Below are 15,872 nucleotides of genomic sequence, written 5' to 3'. Positions count from 1 at the left end.
AAACAAAGAATAAGTAAATAAATGGGTACATAAATAGTATATACATGTAGTGTCTGTATATATATATATATATATACCTATATCTATGTAATACACAATATATGCTAAGAAACAAAAAAAACAAGTTCCATTGAACCAACTTTATCTCTCAAAAATGCTCAATTTTATTACCTACAACCTCAGTTAACATGTACCATAGATACAAGTCAAATCAACATATCTCTTAAATCTATTTAAAAATAAATAATAAACCACTGAAGATCATCAGATAATCATCACATTACAGTTAACAGTATTACAGGTCATGTAATTATCAATCATATGTTTCCAGATAATAGCACCTATCAAGGCATTCATCAATATATAAAATGGAACTATGTAAACTCTGGTACACATCATAAAAAGAAACTATTATCTTTGTCATCTGACTGTAAAAGAAGAACTGATGTGAAATCAGATTTATAGAAACTTACGGTAAACCCTTTGTCCATTTCACTAAACCAAGTGTAGCCTGAACTTTTCCCATAATAATTGTCTTTAGGAATCTATAATGAAATAAATATTTTGCTCTAAATCTTCTGTGTAAAGCAAAATGATTATTGAAATATAAATTTATTGGAAAAATAACATAATCAATTCTGTTTTACTTCACCATATATTAACCTAAAATAATTTTGGTATGTGAATAATGTTATGACATTTCATCAAATTCACTATTTGATATTGTACAGCGGACCAACTGTTTAATGATTTTATATATATTTCTTATTCACCAGAGATGAAATTGAAAAGAGAACATATATACAAACATGGTCAATGTTCCACTTACAAGTTAACTTTTCTTGAGACAATTAGAAAATTGTTCTGTATCTTATTTTCAATTTCTAGGTGTTTCTATAACCTGGCCAGAAATTTCCATTACCTGCCAGTAGGTTTACTGTTCTACTGTTCTGAACACCATGTGTCACATATTTCTAAACTATAAAAATCCATCATAGGTCATCAAGGGTAGGCATACACTTCTGCAAGGCATTTTTAACTGTTCGGCTAATTCTGTAATATCAGTTCATACATACATGTCCTGTTTCTCCCTTCTATTGGATTTAAAATACCATATGGTTTCATCATTTTGTAAAATATGAGAAACATTCCACAATGAGTAAAAAACTAGAAGTATGTAGAATTATTTCACTGGAATATTTTATAAACTATAGTAGTACTAGTGAACCAGGGCCTATGGCTCACATTTACCAGCCCACTATAACGTAAGTTTAATTTCTTTAACCAATTTCTTTAGAGGTTATAATTTTATTGTATAGGTCACTGGTTAGGCCACATTTGGAGTATTGTGTTTAGTTTTGGGCTCCTTACCTTAGGAAGAACATTGAATTGTTGGAAAGGGTTCAGAGAAAGGTTACTAGAATGGTGCCTGGGATGAAGGGGTTGTCATACGAGGAGGGGCTGAAATCTCTCAAACTGTTTTTCCTTGAAAAAAGAAGAGTTAGAGGGGACATGATTGAGGGGTTTAAGATTGTAAAGAGAATTGATAGTATTGATGCATCATCTTTTTTATACTTAACAGTGAAAATAATAGGACTATGGGACACAAATATAAATTTTGACAAGGTAGGAGTCACCTTCAGCCAAGACAATTTTATTTTTCTAACAGGGTGGTTGACTTTTGGAATGGGTTGTCTTCGGATGCTGTGGAGACAGTAAATATATTTAAGTGAGTTTAAAAGAAAGCTTGATAAGTATATGAATGATAAGAGCTGGCTTTAAGATTTTATTTTATAATAGTTTTAGTTCAGTTTAGAGGATGGGACAGCTGAGATTGTTATGAACAGTAATTAATAGGCCTAATTATTTATGTGCTCAAATGTAAATCAATGCAAAATTTGGGATCTGCTTTGGGAAAAATCCCACAAAAGTGTTTTTGTGAAATACTCAGGTTCCCTACGAGATTGGATGAAAGTTTTATCTTTGTGCAAACCTCAGGCCCAAGATGATTTGTTTGATACCATTTAGAAGTCAGTGCAGTCAGCAGTTTAGGAGGAGTTATGGGACACACACAGACACTAAATCTTATTATACAGATGACTGCAGTATGTGTAAAAGAAAACAGCTAAATTGTCCTTGCAAAATGTATATCAATGGAATTAGTAAAGATTTAGCAAAACAAGAAATTTTATATTCACCATTCTCAGTAAAAATATAATTATGTTGAACTTTAATAATTTTTAAAAAGCAAATATAATTAAATATAAACTATAACACCTGTTTCTCATGAAATTATTCAAGTACTATAGAAATCACATAATGCTATCAAATTACCAATGGGTTAAGTTCAAATCATTTTAAAGGAAACATTTAGTACTAAAGGAAATAAAAAATACATACCATTTCAGGTTTGGGATAAACACACGTAGCTTTTGTTTCCATATCACAATAGACTAAAATGGAGTCTTTAATGTCACCTTCATTCGGATCAATCCAGTAGTTCCCTAAAAAACAAACTCTTTCATTCAGGATTTAATAAAAGTGGGGTCCCCTTAATTTGACAACATACAACATTCTATCTGTATTGAGCGCTACAAAGTCAAAATTGTTCTAGCTGATGTCCCTTGGCTACATAATATTATATGGCATGTGTCAAAGCCTCAAGTTGTATTTCTAAGACCAATTTCCATCTTAAACACCTGAAAACAGACATCAAATAAGATATCCCATATTGGCTACTACTGTTCTTAAACTTTGTACTTTATAAGTATTTGGCATGCACGGTTTCAGACAGAAACACTGAATTCATAACACTGATGTGATAAACAATTACACTTCAGTATTTGTTCTTCTTTAGTACTCGACCTCAACTTTTTCTTGGAGATAAGCAACCCATAACAACAGAAACCATGAACTGAAAAGGTTATTGAATCCATGTTTCGAGATAAATAACATACCTTGCTGTTTTACAAGGGAAAACAAAGGTGCCTGTGCCACCATGTGGTTTCTATAAGGTATATGTGAATATCTTATAGTAATAAACTAACAAACTGCATTATATTTATTGTAAAAAAACAAACAACAAACTTTGACAGTAGCTTGGTCTGACATCTTAAAAATACTTTAATTGTATTATCTTTCTATAAGTTATGGATGGACAAAGTATCTTATAGCCTAAAAGTATGCTTTTATATTATGTTACTTGTGTTTGTATCTGAGGTAGGAATTCGTTTTTACTAAACTAAGCAACTTGCCTTATATTTGAATTGTTTAGCCATTGTTATAATTTCTTAACCTACAGTTTTATTCATTTTTCTAAGCTTACTTGACCTTAGAACACAACAGGAATGATAAAGTGTACAATTTGAAATAGCCAAGAGGCTGAATTACTGATGTGTAAGGGGCTGGCTACACAGTTGTTGTACTTGTTTTTTTCAACTTCATTGCTTTACTTACAGCTAAACATTTCACAAAGATGTTTTGAAATTGATCTCTTGTTTTTTTATGCCCTTTAAAACAAGGTTAAAAATCACAGAGATTAGAGAGTAGACTGGATAGCTTTTGTAAGAACTAATAAAACCCTGGGCCTGGATTAAGTTTGGGACTCAGCTTACAATACTAATAACTATATAGAGCATATAATATTATTAGTGCAGTTGTTTCAATACAAAAAACACTGACATAGGCTCATTGTTAATATGGTCATGAATTATGGCTACTTGCCATAAGGCTGTTGCTTCATAGTATCACTTGATGGGCAAAGGGGTATTATATGAGTAAACTGAGCAACCCTTTTCTGATAACCTATCTGATATAAAAACACATTAATCTAAAACAATGCGGCTAATATTAAATTTTGAACAGCAGGGCAGATATAAATGTTAAACAGGCTAGCTGGTCATACAAAATAAGTCATAACTGAAAACATACTAGCAAAGCTATCAATGTGTGAAGTCAAAGCTCTGCCTTTTGACAAACATGCCTGAACTCCTATGAGGTATTAAAGAAATTGTTGGTTGACTCTGACAAAAAGTAAAGCTTGAAGAAGTAAACCTGTAGCCAGAAAAACAAAAGAAAGGGCTAAGAATTAGATTGCTAGGATGTCTTTACACCGTAATTCTGAGGCTTAGAGTTCTCCCAAATGACAGAAGAGGCCAAAAATTCAGCACTATGAACTTGCTATATCTAAAGAAAAGATTCTGATCCACTAGACCATGAAAGATAGAATAAGCACACAAGATCCCAAACAGAATAGGAAAAAAAAATTCAGAGGAAATTAATCTGTTCCCATAAATCAGACAAAATAATTTCAAACAAACAAGGAAAGAGAGTTAGAGGAACAAATTCTGCTGTAAGCGACTTAATCTACACTGTATACCTGCAACGAAGCACACACACAGTACCTAGCTGATATCTTCTTAGAGTTGGTATAAGACACACAAAAAGATAATCAACAACTACAAACAAAGTCAAAATGTATAAATTAAGGCACAAGTCAAAGTTTTTATCTAATGTTATTTTTTATTCAAGTGAAGACATTAAAGTACTTGAATAAGACTATTAACAGAAAGATAAAGAATAAATCTGCATTAAGGCATGTATAAATGACACTAATAATGGGGCCTAAATGAAGATTGTAACAATTGAATTCAAGGACATGTAGATTTTTCATAAAACAAAAACTTTACTGTGAATGAACTTCTTGCTTGATTAATTAATTTTGTGTTATTTTCATTTTTCAATAGATATTATTATTCTTGAACTTATTATGAATCAATGTTATGTGAAATATTGTTGGAAAATTATCACACTGTTGTTTGAACAATAATGATTGTTGCATAATTTATGTTATGTCTGACCTATTCTAAGATTTTGAATATTCCTTAACTGACTGACTGTCAACTAGTTGGTAGACTAAAGATAGTTGGTGTAACTGTAATGATTGTTTGGGAGTAAAAAAAAACAAAAAACTCACAGTTAATTTTTATATTGATCACATACATTATGATCGTATATCAATATCTAATTCCAAAATGTATTTGAACAATGTCAAAATAAAGGAAAAAAAAATTCTGATTTGAGCAAATTAGTCAACAGTTGATTAGTAGCCTCTAGAGAGTAAAAGTTCTAATGTTTGTTTGTTGACTTTCACACAAGGTTATTTAACAGCTATGTATGCTAGTCATCCCTCATTTTGAAGCGACAGACAAGAAAAAAAGACAGCTAGTTAACACCATCCATTGCCAGTTCTTTGACTAATCTTTACCAATGAATAATGTGATTGACCATCACATTATAAAGCGAACATGTTTGGTGATAGCTTTTGATCCCATAGCCCTCAGATATTATATATATTAACAATTAAAGATCAGAAGCAACTTCGGGAGTTGAACTAAACAAACAGTTTTTTTCTGATATTCTCTTTCAAGAATGAGAAGAAGGAATAAACTTTGAAAAAAAGTATGTCAGGAAATACATTGCTAGTGAGAATGATGAAAAAACAAAAACAAAATTAAGTTAAAACTAGCAAAAGTAAAAAAAACAAAAAAACAACATGATAGAAGGTTGTAAATTTGAGAAAAACCAGAAGTGCTTGCAAAGAGTAAAAAAAAAAAAAGACTTCATAGTAAAACATGAATCCAAAACAGGAAAGTTCATAATGTTAAGTGATATACAAGTAAAATTAAAAAGAGTTAAAAACAACAACTTAGAGCCAACCAGGTTTTTATAACTAACAGATTAGAATTCACCTCATTCTACAGTGACTAATGGCTCTATGATATATGGAACAGCATCTATAATCACTTCAAAGGAAATTTTTTTGTTTTTGCAGTTCACCAACTATTAAAGTCAAATTATAATAAAATAATTTTAATTATTTATCACCAGATGATTTCTCTGGCTATGGCCAATGTCAATAGACAGATGTTAAGAAATACTGGACAAAATAAAAAATTAAAGGATATAAAAAAAAGAATCTCTTCAATACAAAACTGCACATAATGTGTTTTAAACACTGCAAAGAGCTAGCATTTCCTTGGCTATCAACAATTGATTTACTAAAACCTTGAAGGAACATCTTAACACATGATATGACTTATTGGAATATAAGAAAACTGTAAAACATTATCAATCTACTATGTGTATATATATATTTATTCATTAAATGCAGAAAAAGAGTTAAAAGCTGCTAAGCTGGTGTATTTATCACAACAAATTTCAAACTAGATCTACTGATTACACAATACTGTATTTTGTTGATTATGATACACCAGCTTCAGCAACAGTATTCAATTCAGATATTTTTTTAAGTGTTAGCAGTTTCTAAATAAAAAAAATCAGTATTTTATGAGTGATATTCAAGTTTAATATGTAAAATGAATGTAAAACATACATATATATATGACACATACCACTTGGAAGATTGTCTCTAACAGCAGCCAAGTCTTTGCATGTTTTAGCTGGAGCATCTTTTTTACCAGTTGGTTGTCGATGGTTCTTATATTCTTTAACTATTTTGTCATAATATTCAAACACCAGTTTTTTTTTTCTTCTACGGGTATTTCTTCTGAAAAAAGTTTGTTTGAATCATCTCCCAAGAATGGATCTGGTCCCTGGCAAAAAAAATCAAATTAATGAACATTCTCAAAATAACCTCGAATGAGTGTTGCTCGGCAAGATGTGAGAAGAAAAACTTGGGTAAATGATAATAAATAATCAGCTGAACTGTCTAAATGAAAACATTTTCTAGTTTACTTTCTGCGATGTTTCGAGCAGACACCCTTCACCAGGCAGTAAAGACCGTGTTACAATGGAACTAGGATAAAAAAGTAAAGTATAAAAAGTTTTCATTTAGACGTGTCAATTTGCTCTTGATTATCATTTATCTAAATTCTCAAAATAAGTCAATTTTACTAAACCTGCTGCATGAAGAACACAAATAAACTAGAAACTAGAAAAATGTTAACTAATTTCTATATAAAGTGTAATATGGTTATTAAAAATACAGTATGAGGAAGTTATAAGGCCTCAACAATGAACTTAAAGCATCAATATACTATATTTGGGTGTGGTAAATAAACCATGATTTTATAAATCTCATTAGATATCTCATGTAAGGACACTTTCTAACATAAACTTTTTACATGAAAAAACTAATAAATTAAAAAAAAAAATCAGGTCCTGGGAGATAAATCCAGGATCCCTGGCTAACAGAGCCAGTGCTCTACCACCAAGTTATCCAACGAGTACAACCATCCCCACTAGTGATAAACCACAGTCTCTTTTCACTCATCACCTTTTTCAAATAAAACATTTATGTCAAAAAGTTTCCTTTCATTGATTCCTAATAGGATTACTAAAATAATAAAATAAAGTAAGTATGTGACAGACTTTGTATAATTTGGTAAGGTGGTGGTAAACCAACCCATTAATTGTCTGACTACAAAATAGTATGGTTATCACACTCATAGTAAAAAGTCTTATGAGTGAACTGTGACAATGATAGCTCTGTGGTAGAGCATTGGCACTACCACAAAGCTATCACCGTGGTAGAGCATTGGTACTGGGAACCAGAGAGATATATGCACCATATAAAACAGCAAAAAAAAAAGGATGTTTCAGTGATAACAATAAGAAATAAAGATAAATTATTTACTTTAAACCGTCCTTGACTAAGAAGAGCAGCAAGAGAATTTGCATCATAACCAAAGGGATCACCGGGTGGCCCTGGAGGACCTGGGAGTCCACGTTGACCTTGTGGACCATCACGACCAGGTTCTCCTGACGAACCTCTTGGACCAGATGGCCCCAATGAGCCTGGAAGTCCTGGTTGACCATCTGTGCCTTGAGGGCCATGAGGACCTGGAGGTCCCTGTGGAGAAAAAAAGGAATGTGTCAATTTTTTTAAAGATTATTACAAAATCAAGTTTATTTCACTAACTAAAGTGTTAAGTCAGTTTGGACTTAAGTGCTTTCAGATCATGCCAAGATTAATTATTAAGACTGTATTTAATATTATGTTCATTAAAACTAATCAAAAATGTTACATGCAATCTAATAAATATCTATTACACATGAAAACCCGAGCAGGTTTAAGAATATATAAAGCATGTAGCATATAGTACATCCATAGCACTTTAGATTAGTATCAATGCTGAAAAAAAATAACAATGTAGCAATGTAACAGAGTAACTTACTTCCACACCAGGAGGGCCTGCTTCCCCTGTCATTCCCCTCTCCCCTTGTGGGCCCTGAAGAAAATTGTTAAGAAAAAAGAATAAGTCAAAATCTGACTAATTAAACGGAAGAATTTACAAGTTAAGCTTAATTTTGCTTCTTCACTTAAAAGTAACACATTGTTTAACAGAAGTTACAAAAAAAAAACAGTTCTTGAATTATTAAAATCTAAAACTAAATGGTGAATCATTGTGTATTAACACTTAATAGCATATCGTTTTTCTTTTTTTTTACAATAAAGGCCTACAAGTTCTATGTACATTCATTTTAAAGTTGAAATTTTTTTCCCTAATAACTCGCAGCAAGCAAGGTGTGGAATCTGGCATGTCTTTCAGTAGTTATGGACAATTTTTATGTCTGAGAAAAAGGACATTTTTATAACATAGAAACAGAAAAGCAAAGGCTTGGGCCCAGCTAGTCACCCCTCTGTACACGTTACTGTGTATCGTAATGTTTATCGTGTAATTGAAAAAATGAAGAATAACAAATTCAAGAGTTTTTCAACATTAATTTTATATGTTTTCTAAAATATCTCATAAAATCTTATTGACTGTGGAGTCGTAATATTACGTTAATAATTAAAAAACATTTATAAGAACAACTGAACAGGAGAAAAAAAGGATATGTTTGCTTCTTATTGTTTTTTTTTACCCGATGTGTACCAGAGGAATCCAGTCCTCATAATCCCCCCCCCCTACCAAAAAAAAAAAAACCTTGCCTTACAATGCTTGAAAAGTACCCTTCTTTTGTCAATGAACCTAAGCTCTTTGACCATTCTCTGTACATTACTGATGGTATATATACACACACTGTTCACACACAATATCTTGAGAAAAAAATCAATGACTGATGATTATATATCAATTTGAACATTATTTCAGATTCTTGTAATGACTATTCAAAACAAAATTAAAATAAGATATTTCTGATTAAGTCAGTTAAACAATGTTTCAAAATTGATACAAGTAACTTAATAAAATCTTGGTCTTACTGTTTAACACTAACATCTGTTGAGACACCATGTGGTTTTTGAGAACTAATAACAGCAGCCTGATAATACTTTAGCTACCCATTATCATACTATCTAGACACCATGCAATATTTGAAGATTGATGACAACAACCTGATAACACTTTAGCCTTAATGTTTACTATAGAACCTGTACAACCATCATGTAATGTTTGAGGATTGATAACAGCAACATGATAGTACTTTACCTTCTTATTTATCCCTACTATCTGAAGAGACACAATGAGATGTTTAAGGGTAAGTAACAACAACCAAATATTTTAGCCTCTTGTTTATCCTAAATGTTTACTATTATCATCTGTAGAGACAACATGTGACATTTGAGGATTGATGACAACAGCTGAATAATATGTGTATCTCTATCATCTGTAGAGACAACATGTGACATTTGAGGATTGATGACAACAGCTGAATAATATGTGTATCTCTATCATCTGTAGAGACACCATGTGATATTTTAGGATTGATGACAACAACTGAATAATACGTTTATTTCTACCTCTGTACCCGCATCATGTGATATCTTAGGATTGATGACAATCTATATAAATAATATGCTTGCATTTGTCTGTCCAGAACTTCTCTTTTAAATTTCTTGATCAAACACTACAAATCTCATATCATTAGAAAGGCCTTTGTCCGAGGAGTCTGAATTACATATTGACTTTTCAATTGAGAATCATCTTAGCTGTTTTTTGCTTAGTCAAACTTTTCAATGCAATGAGTATGGTACACTATAACACAATGGAGTTGTCATCCCATAACAACTAGCTTCAAATTCAACTATAGTTTTTTTATTTGCAAAGTATTTTACACAAACAACACTTAACCCATGTGTAATTTCCCAAAAAAAAAAAGAACCTTACACTAAATGCAATTTCTATGGGCCTTCTCAACTTATTTAGGTCTAAGACAAGCATGCACAGTTTGTTCAGACTCATATGCTTATCGCTTTGCTTTGTAAACATGCATTCAGACATTTCTATTTATTCAGCTAAGTTTGCCTTCATTATAACCTTACATTTACTTTACTTTGCAATAATTTAGCTTCGGTTCATTTCATTGACTGCTACAAACACCTTTCAGCTCCTTTTTTTTTAATACAGGTTTTATTCTTCATTTTTATGAGTTTCTTTGTGTGAAATTGTAAAACTGTGTCATACACTGAACACTCATAACTGTTTAATACTCTGTACACTATTATAAATACCATTACTTTATATTATTGTTTACATTGCATGTAGTTTTATTAAATAAAGTTACATCCACATAAGATTGTTTGTGTGACCACTAAAATGTTTTTGAAATAGACCAGGATTTATCGATCTAATGCATAATGCCTGAAAGAAAGCATAGCTTAAATGGTATGCATGAAAATGACAGAATAAGGAAAATGTAATCGAAGGACGTGAAAATTACTGCATGTTTTGTGGGTCATAGCTAGTAAATGAATAATACTTTAGTCTCCTGTTTATCTCTATCATCTGTACTGACATCATGATAAATAAATTCTGTATTTATTTGTTAAATTTAATAGACAAGTTTTGGTTTTCTAATTATTTTTATTAGCAAAAGAAAACAGGTGTATTTAACAATTATTTTTATTTCTAAGAATCTTGTGTGTCTTGTATCCTTCTATTGCTTAGCTCAAGCACTCTTAATATTTATAGCTACAATTACCACACAAAACAAAAAAAACGTTTTTATCATTAATACCTAATTTAAAAAATGCTACACATATGTGTATAAACACATAAATATTCCCATATAACTTTGAAATATATGATATTTATTTTAATTAGACTGACACACTTTCATAACTTTTAAGTTTCTCTTAAAAACTACTAAACTACATTTGTATCTTTTTTAAAACTTAATTTAGCTATTTCCAGTTTTATTTGTAATTTAAAAAAGCTAAAGAAAGGCCAAACTCCCTTTTAAAGAGTTGAAAGCTGTTAGAATTTGATTACACTATGTAAACATATACATAACCTTCTACTCCTGTGAGCCTATAAACAATACTCATAATAACAAGTAATTCTGGTACCAAGAGTGATCATGTCATATATTAGTTAAATTGTATTGCTTTAAAAATATCTAATTGTTAAGTTACTGGTAAAATCACTTTTTCAAAGCACTCAAAATATATTTGCTAAACACTTTAAGCCATTGATTTTTTGAGCTGAGACACTACTTACAGTTTTTTGACTACACATTTTGAAACACAAAAAATCCCCTATTGTTACTCAGTCATTATTCAGTCTAGCAGTACAAAGTTATGAACTTCATATTAAGTTAAATAAGAGTTAAGACTCCCACAAAAATACAAATGTTTTAATAGTGAGCTTACCACTGGTCCAGTTAATCCTTGTAAACCCATTAGGCCTCTGTGTCCTTTTTCACCCTTTTCACCAAATGCTCCACGATCTCCTTTCACTCCTGGGTTACCCAGAGGTCCAGTTGGTCCACGCGCTCCTTGAAGACCAACCTCTCCAGGTGGACCCTGCTCACCTCGTTCTCCATGCTTTCCTTGTGGACCAATTGGTCCTGTTGGTCCAGGAGGTCCCTGTAAAACAATGCAATAGGTTTTTTACCTTAATAACACATAATGCTTCCATTAAAGTGAACCTTACTTCTATTTGAAAGTGCTGATATAGTAAATTAGATAAATGGAACTTTTTTCCATCACTGGGAAGTCTACCTTCTGAAAGTGTTCTAGTTAATTAATTTATTGAATTGTGATATACTTCTTATTTTTTCTACATAATTTTAAGTATCAGGAAAGTGCTAGTTATTTACTATGTTCCAGAAAAAAAAAGTAGTGTATTAACATTATTACTAAAATTGTAATATACATATTGCAAATGTAATTGTATTTTTCAATGAAACAACAACCAAATATTGACTGTGATGCAACTAATGGATATCAGAAAAATTAGCGTTTCAAGAAGTTTTTTATCTTATGTACTTACACACCAGTACATAATTACTAGATTTAAAACTTGCCTGCTGTCCCTGAGGTCCTGTGCGACCAGATGGACCAGGTTCTCCTCTGGGACCTCTGTTTCCTTGTTGGCCTGTAATTCCTGGTGGTCCTTCTATTCCTACTCGACCCTAACATTCAAAAGTTTTCTTATCATTTGAAAACAGCTGAATGGAATATATATACACACACATACAATAAATTCTATATTCACAACTAAATACCTTATCTTTCTAGAAGTTGCAAACAGATTTTTTCATGACTTACATAAACACTTAGCATATAAAAAGAAACTTTCAATGAGATATTTTTCATGAGTTTAAGGCACTGATAGTATTCCAAGAAAACCTCAACTCATCTATCACATGTAAAGAAATATACATTTATTTGATCAACTTACTTAAAACTTTAATTAAACCAAACAAAATGACTATGACATTGTCAACTTCTCAGTTACAAGAAACAGCTGGAGAACAATTTATAAATTCATTTCTTTTTGCTAACTGATAGAATGTTTTCGTACTTCCACACCAGGTTCTCCTGGCACTCCTGGAAGCCCAGGTTTTCCTCTTAATCCTTGAAGTCCAGGAGGTCCATCAGATCCAGGAATCCCCTTTTCACCTCTTTCTCCCTGTAACAAATAGTCACTACAGGGGTTAGCATAACATTCTGTGCAGTACAAATATTACATTTAAAAAAGTAAGTTTGGAAGAACTCCGTGTACTTTGTAGATTTATAAGATCAACAGCAAAATATTCTATTCACATCTCTTCAGGAGTACAGAAGTTTATAATTCATATTTGTTGCAAACTATTGAAACATTAAAATAATATTTCTATCAATTAAGACAAACGTTTATTTGCTTTGTTATGGCAAAGCAATTAAGGCTATCTGCCCCTCTCCTTAATTTTAAACTGCTGACCAGAGGGAAAGCAACTGACAGGCAGCACCCTCTGCTAACTCTTGAATTACTTTTTTATTAAAGAATAGTGATGTTTCCTGTCACATTATAATGCACAAGTAGCTGGAAAGGCGAGCATGTTTGGTGATGAATTTTCATGGGACGCACAGATTGTGAGTCAATTACTCTTACCACCAGTCTATTTAGAAACAAGACAAATATATTCAAGCTGTAAAAAAACAAAACATTACAAACAAAAAATACATATTAAAATACAAAAATACTAACAAAATTACATAATATGAATAATGTATCTTTTAGGTAATAAAATTATTTTGGGCTGTAATAGTAAGCCAAAGGAAGCTGTTTAATTAACAACTAACCAGAGTCAATTGTTTATCTAGTTTTAGAGCTTTTAATATTTTTTATATAATCACAACAAGTTACTCTCTAGAATCATAACACTTTTAGTGTCTACACTGAATGACTTCATGGAATTAAAAAATGTACACGCATTAATTAAATTCAAGTGCAAGTGACGCTTTATGCGATAGTACGTATTGTTGAAAAGTACCTTACTATCAAGTGGGTTAACCCTTTACCTCAGGTGGTAGAGTACTCACCTGATATGCGAGAGGTTCAGGATTTGAATCCAAGCCGAGGAAATAACAATAATATTGAAATTACCACATTTATGTACATTATTTCTAACCTGAATTAATACTCTACAAAAACATTCTGGTATACTAGTGAAGATTCATGCCATTGATGTGAAATTGTGTGTTGCTAATGATGTTTTCACTAGAAATGTGATTGCACCTTAAACAGTTTATGTTCATGAGTAGTTTCTACAAGAAATGTTGGACTTTAGGTGCAGTTACATTGATTAAGTTACTATGGATAAAAAAGTTACAAAAAAGGAACTAGGTAATGATGTTGACACAATAAAAGTTTTTCGAGTATGTACTAAGTAGAATAAGGAAGAAAAAGCTATTTTCATATGTGTGTATATATATGTATGACAAAGATGACAGCTTTTTAATGTTATACACAAGTTTATCAAGGTGCATTAAATTTATCTGCTTGAAGATTTTTTTTTAAAGAGAAAAATATAGCAGGGTACTAACCTGTGGGCCTGTTTTACCTGGAATACCTCGAGATCCTCGTAAACCTGGCAGTCCAGGAAGTCCTCTTTCTCCTACAGGACCCAGGGGACCTGGAGGTCCTATAGGTCCCTAAAATTACACAAAAACAATGAGAAACAAAGAGTGAAAATGAATTGCTAACATTAGAACCAATAATCAACTGTAGTTACAGTATATTCAAGATTCTCCTGTATTAGAATAACATCTTGAGATTGTGTTATCGGGTGGTAAAAATTATAACCAACTGTGACATTTTGCATTTTGAATAACTTTGCAAATACAATATAATGCTATTTTATTATTTGGTACACAACTTATTATCACACAATAACACAATCACCAATTAACAACAGCAAAAGAAACAAAATTAGAAACACTACCATTTAGTTTACCACTTTTACTCTATATAACATATGTCTGCAACATAGAATATAATGATTTATTTTCAATTGGTAATTATCACTTACTATAAATGTATTAGTTGGTTCTGAGAAAAACTTCAAAGCTAGCAGTCTTATATAAGACCCAAAATTCAAGAACTTTCGAATAGTTGACTATTCTTCATGAGAACAAATTTGAAATTCATAGCATAAACAAAGGTCACAAAGATTCAAACTTTAAAATATATGTACTTTATTTTTCTGATGAAAGTTATTTAAAGAAAGGTAGTGACAATGTTTTGTTGTTGTTTTAGTGCAAAGTTTCACATTGGGCTATCTGCACACTGTCTTCCATGTGGCGTCAAACCCTGAATTTTTAGCATTGGAAGTCCATAAACTTACCTGCTAGCCCACCAGGGGACAGTCACAATCAAACATCAGTCATTGTCATGGTTAGTAGCCTATACAATCACTTAATTTTAATTGTTAGTTGGTAATTTATTTTTATTACTAGATACTAATTAATTTATATCCTTTGTTTAGGTTGCTTCAAAACTTGTGTTATTCATATATAAACAGCTTCTGCTGTAATTTGATAACTAGTAGCTTCTTCTGGTTTAAGTCCAACAAGTAATGATGAGAGAAAGTCTTCAGAATTCACAAATTTGCAGGTAAGAGTAGAGTAAATGGAAGTCCAGATGAGAAGGATTAAAATGAATAATCAGTATGATACAGTGAAAGAAATTATACAAAACAGGCAGAAACTGATACCAATGAAACAAAAAATTATTTAAGATAATAATAATAATAATGATAAAGAATTAAACTAAACTTTTAATTTTATAGAAAAATTCTGCTTCTAATTTGTCTTTATAATTACCAGTGGTCCTCTTGATCCAACTTCGCCTTTAAGTCCTGGAAATCCTGGAAGACCTGGTTCACCTGGTGAACCAGGAGCTCCAGTTCTACCTACATCTCCTTGTGCTCCCTAAAACAGGGGTAATATATTATGTAAAACCAATTTTTTTTTACAAGGCAACATAATGTTTTGAGACAACAAGGGACCTATTGGTCCATCTCAACTGTTACATCCTCTAAACCAAATTAAAATAAATAAATTTAAAAAACATCTTAAAGGCAGCCTTTATCATTCATATTCTTATCTGGCTTTTTCTAAACTCACTTAAATTTACTGC

At 31.4% G+C, this 15,872-nt stretch overlaps 1 protein-coding gene across 1 annotated transcript in view; it reads right to left on the bottom strand.

Moving 5' to 3' along the window:
• LOC106467608 (collagen alpha-1(I) chain-like) overlaps positions 1-15,872 on the bottom strand; it is a 72,287-nt gene that overhangs the window by 7,659 nt on the left and 48,756 nt on the right. Inside the window, 11 exon segments of the mRNA XM_022395813.1 lie at positions 474-545; positions 2,401-2,504; positions 6,414-6,563; positions 6,566-6,614; positions 7,658-7,873; positions 8,199-8,252; positions 11,618-11,833; positions 12,274-12,381; positions 12,774-12,881; positions 14,279-14,386; positions 15,557-15,664. Coding sequence (XP_022251521.1) covers positions 474-545; positions 2,401-2,504; positions 6,414-6,563; positions 6,566-6,614; positions 7,658-7,873; positions 8,199-8,252; positions 11,618-11,833; positions 12,274-12,381; positions 12,774-12,881; positions 14,279-14,386; positions 15,557-15,664 — 1,293 coding nt within the window.

The sequence above is a fragment of the Limulus polyphemus genome, unplaced genomic scaffold (assembly GCF_000517525.1).
Source record: "Limulus polyphemus unplaced genomic scaffold, Limulus_polyphemus-2.1.2 Scaffold2677, whole genome shotgun sequence".
Classification (NCBI taxonomy): Eukaryota; Metazoa; Arthropoda; class Merostomata; order Xiphosura; family Limulidae; genus Limulus; species Limulus polyphemus.
This window is presented reverse-complemented; position numbering and strand designations above follow the sequence as displayed.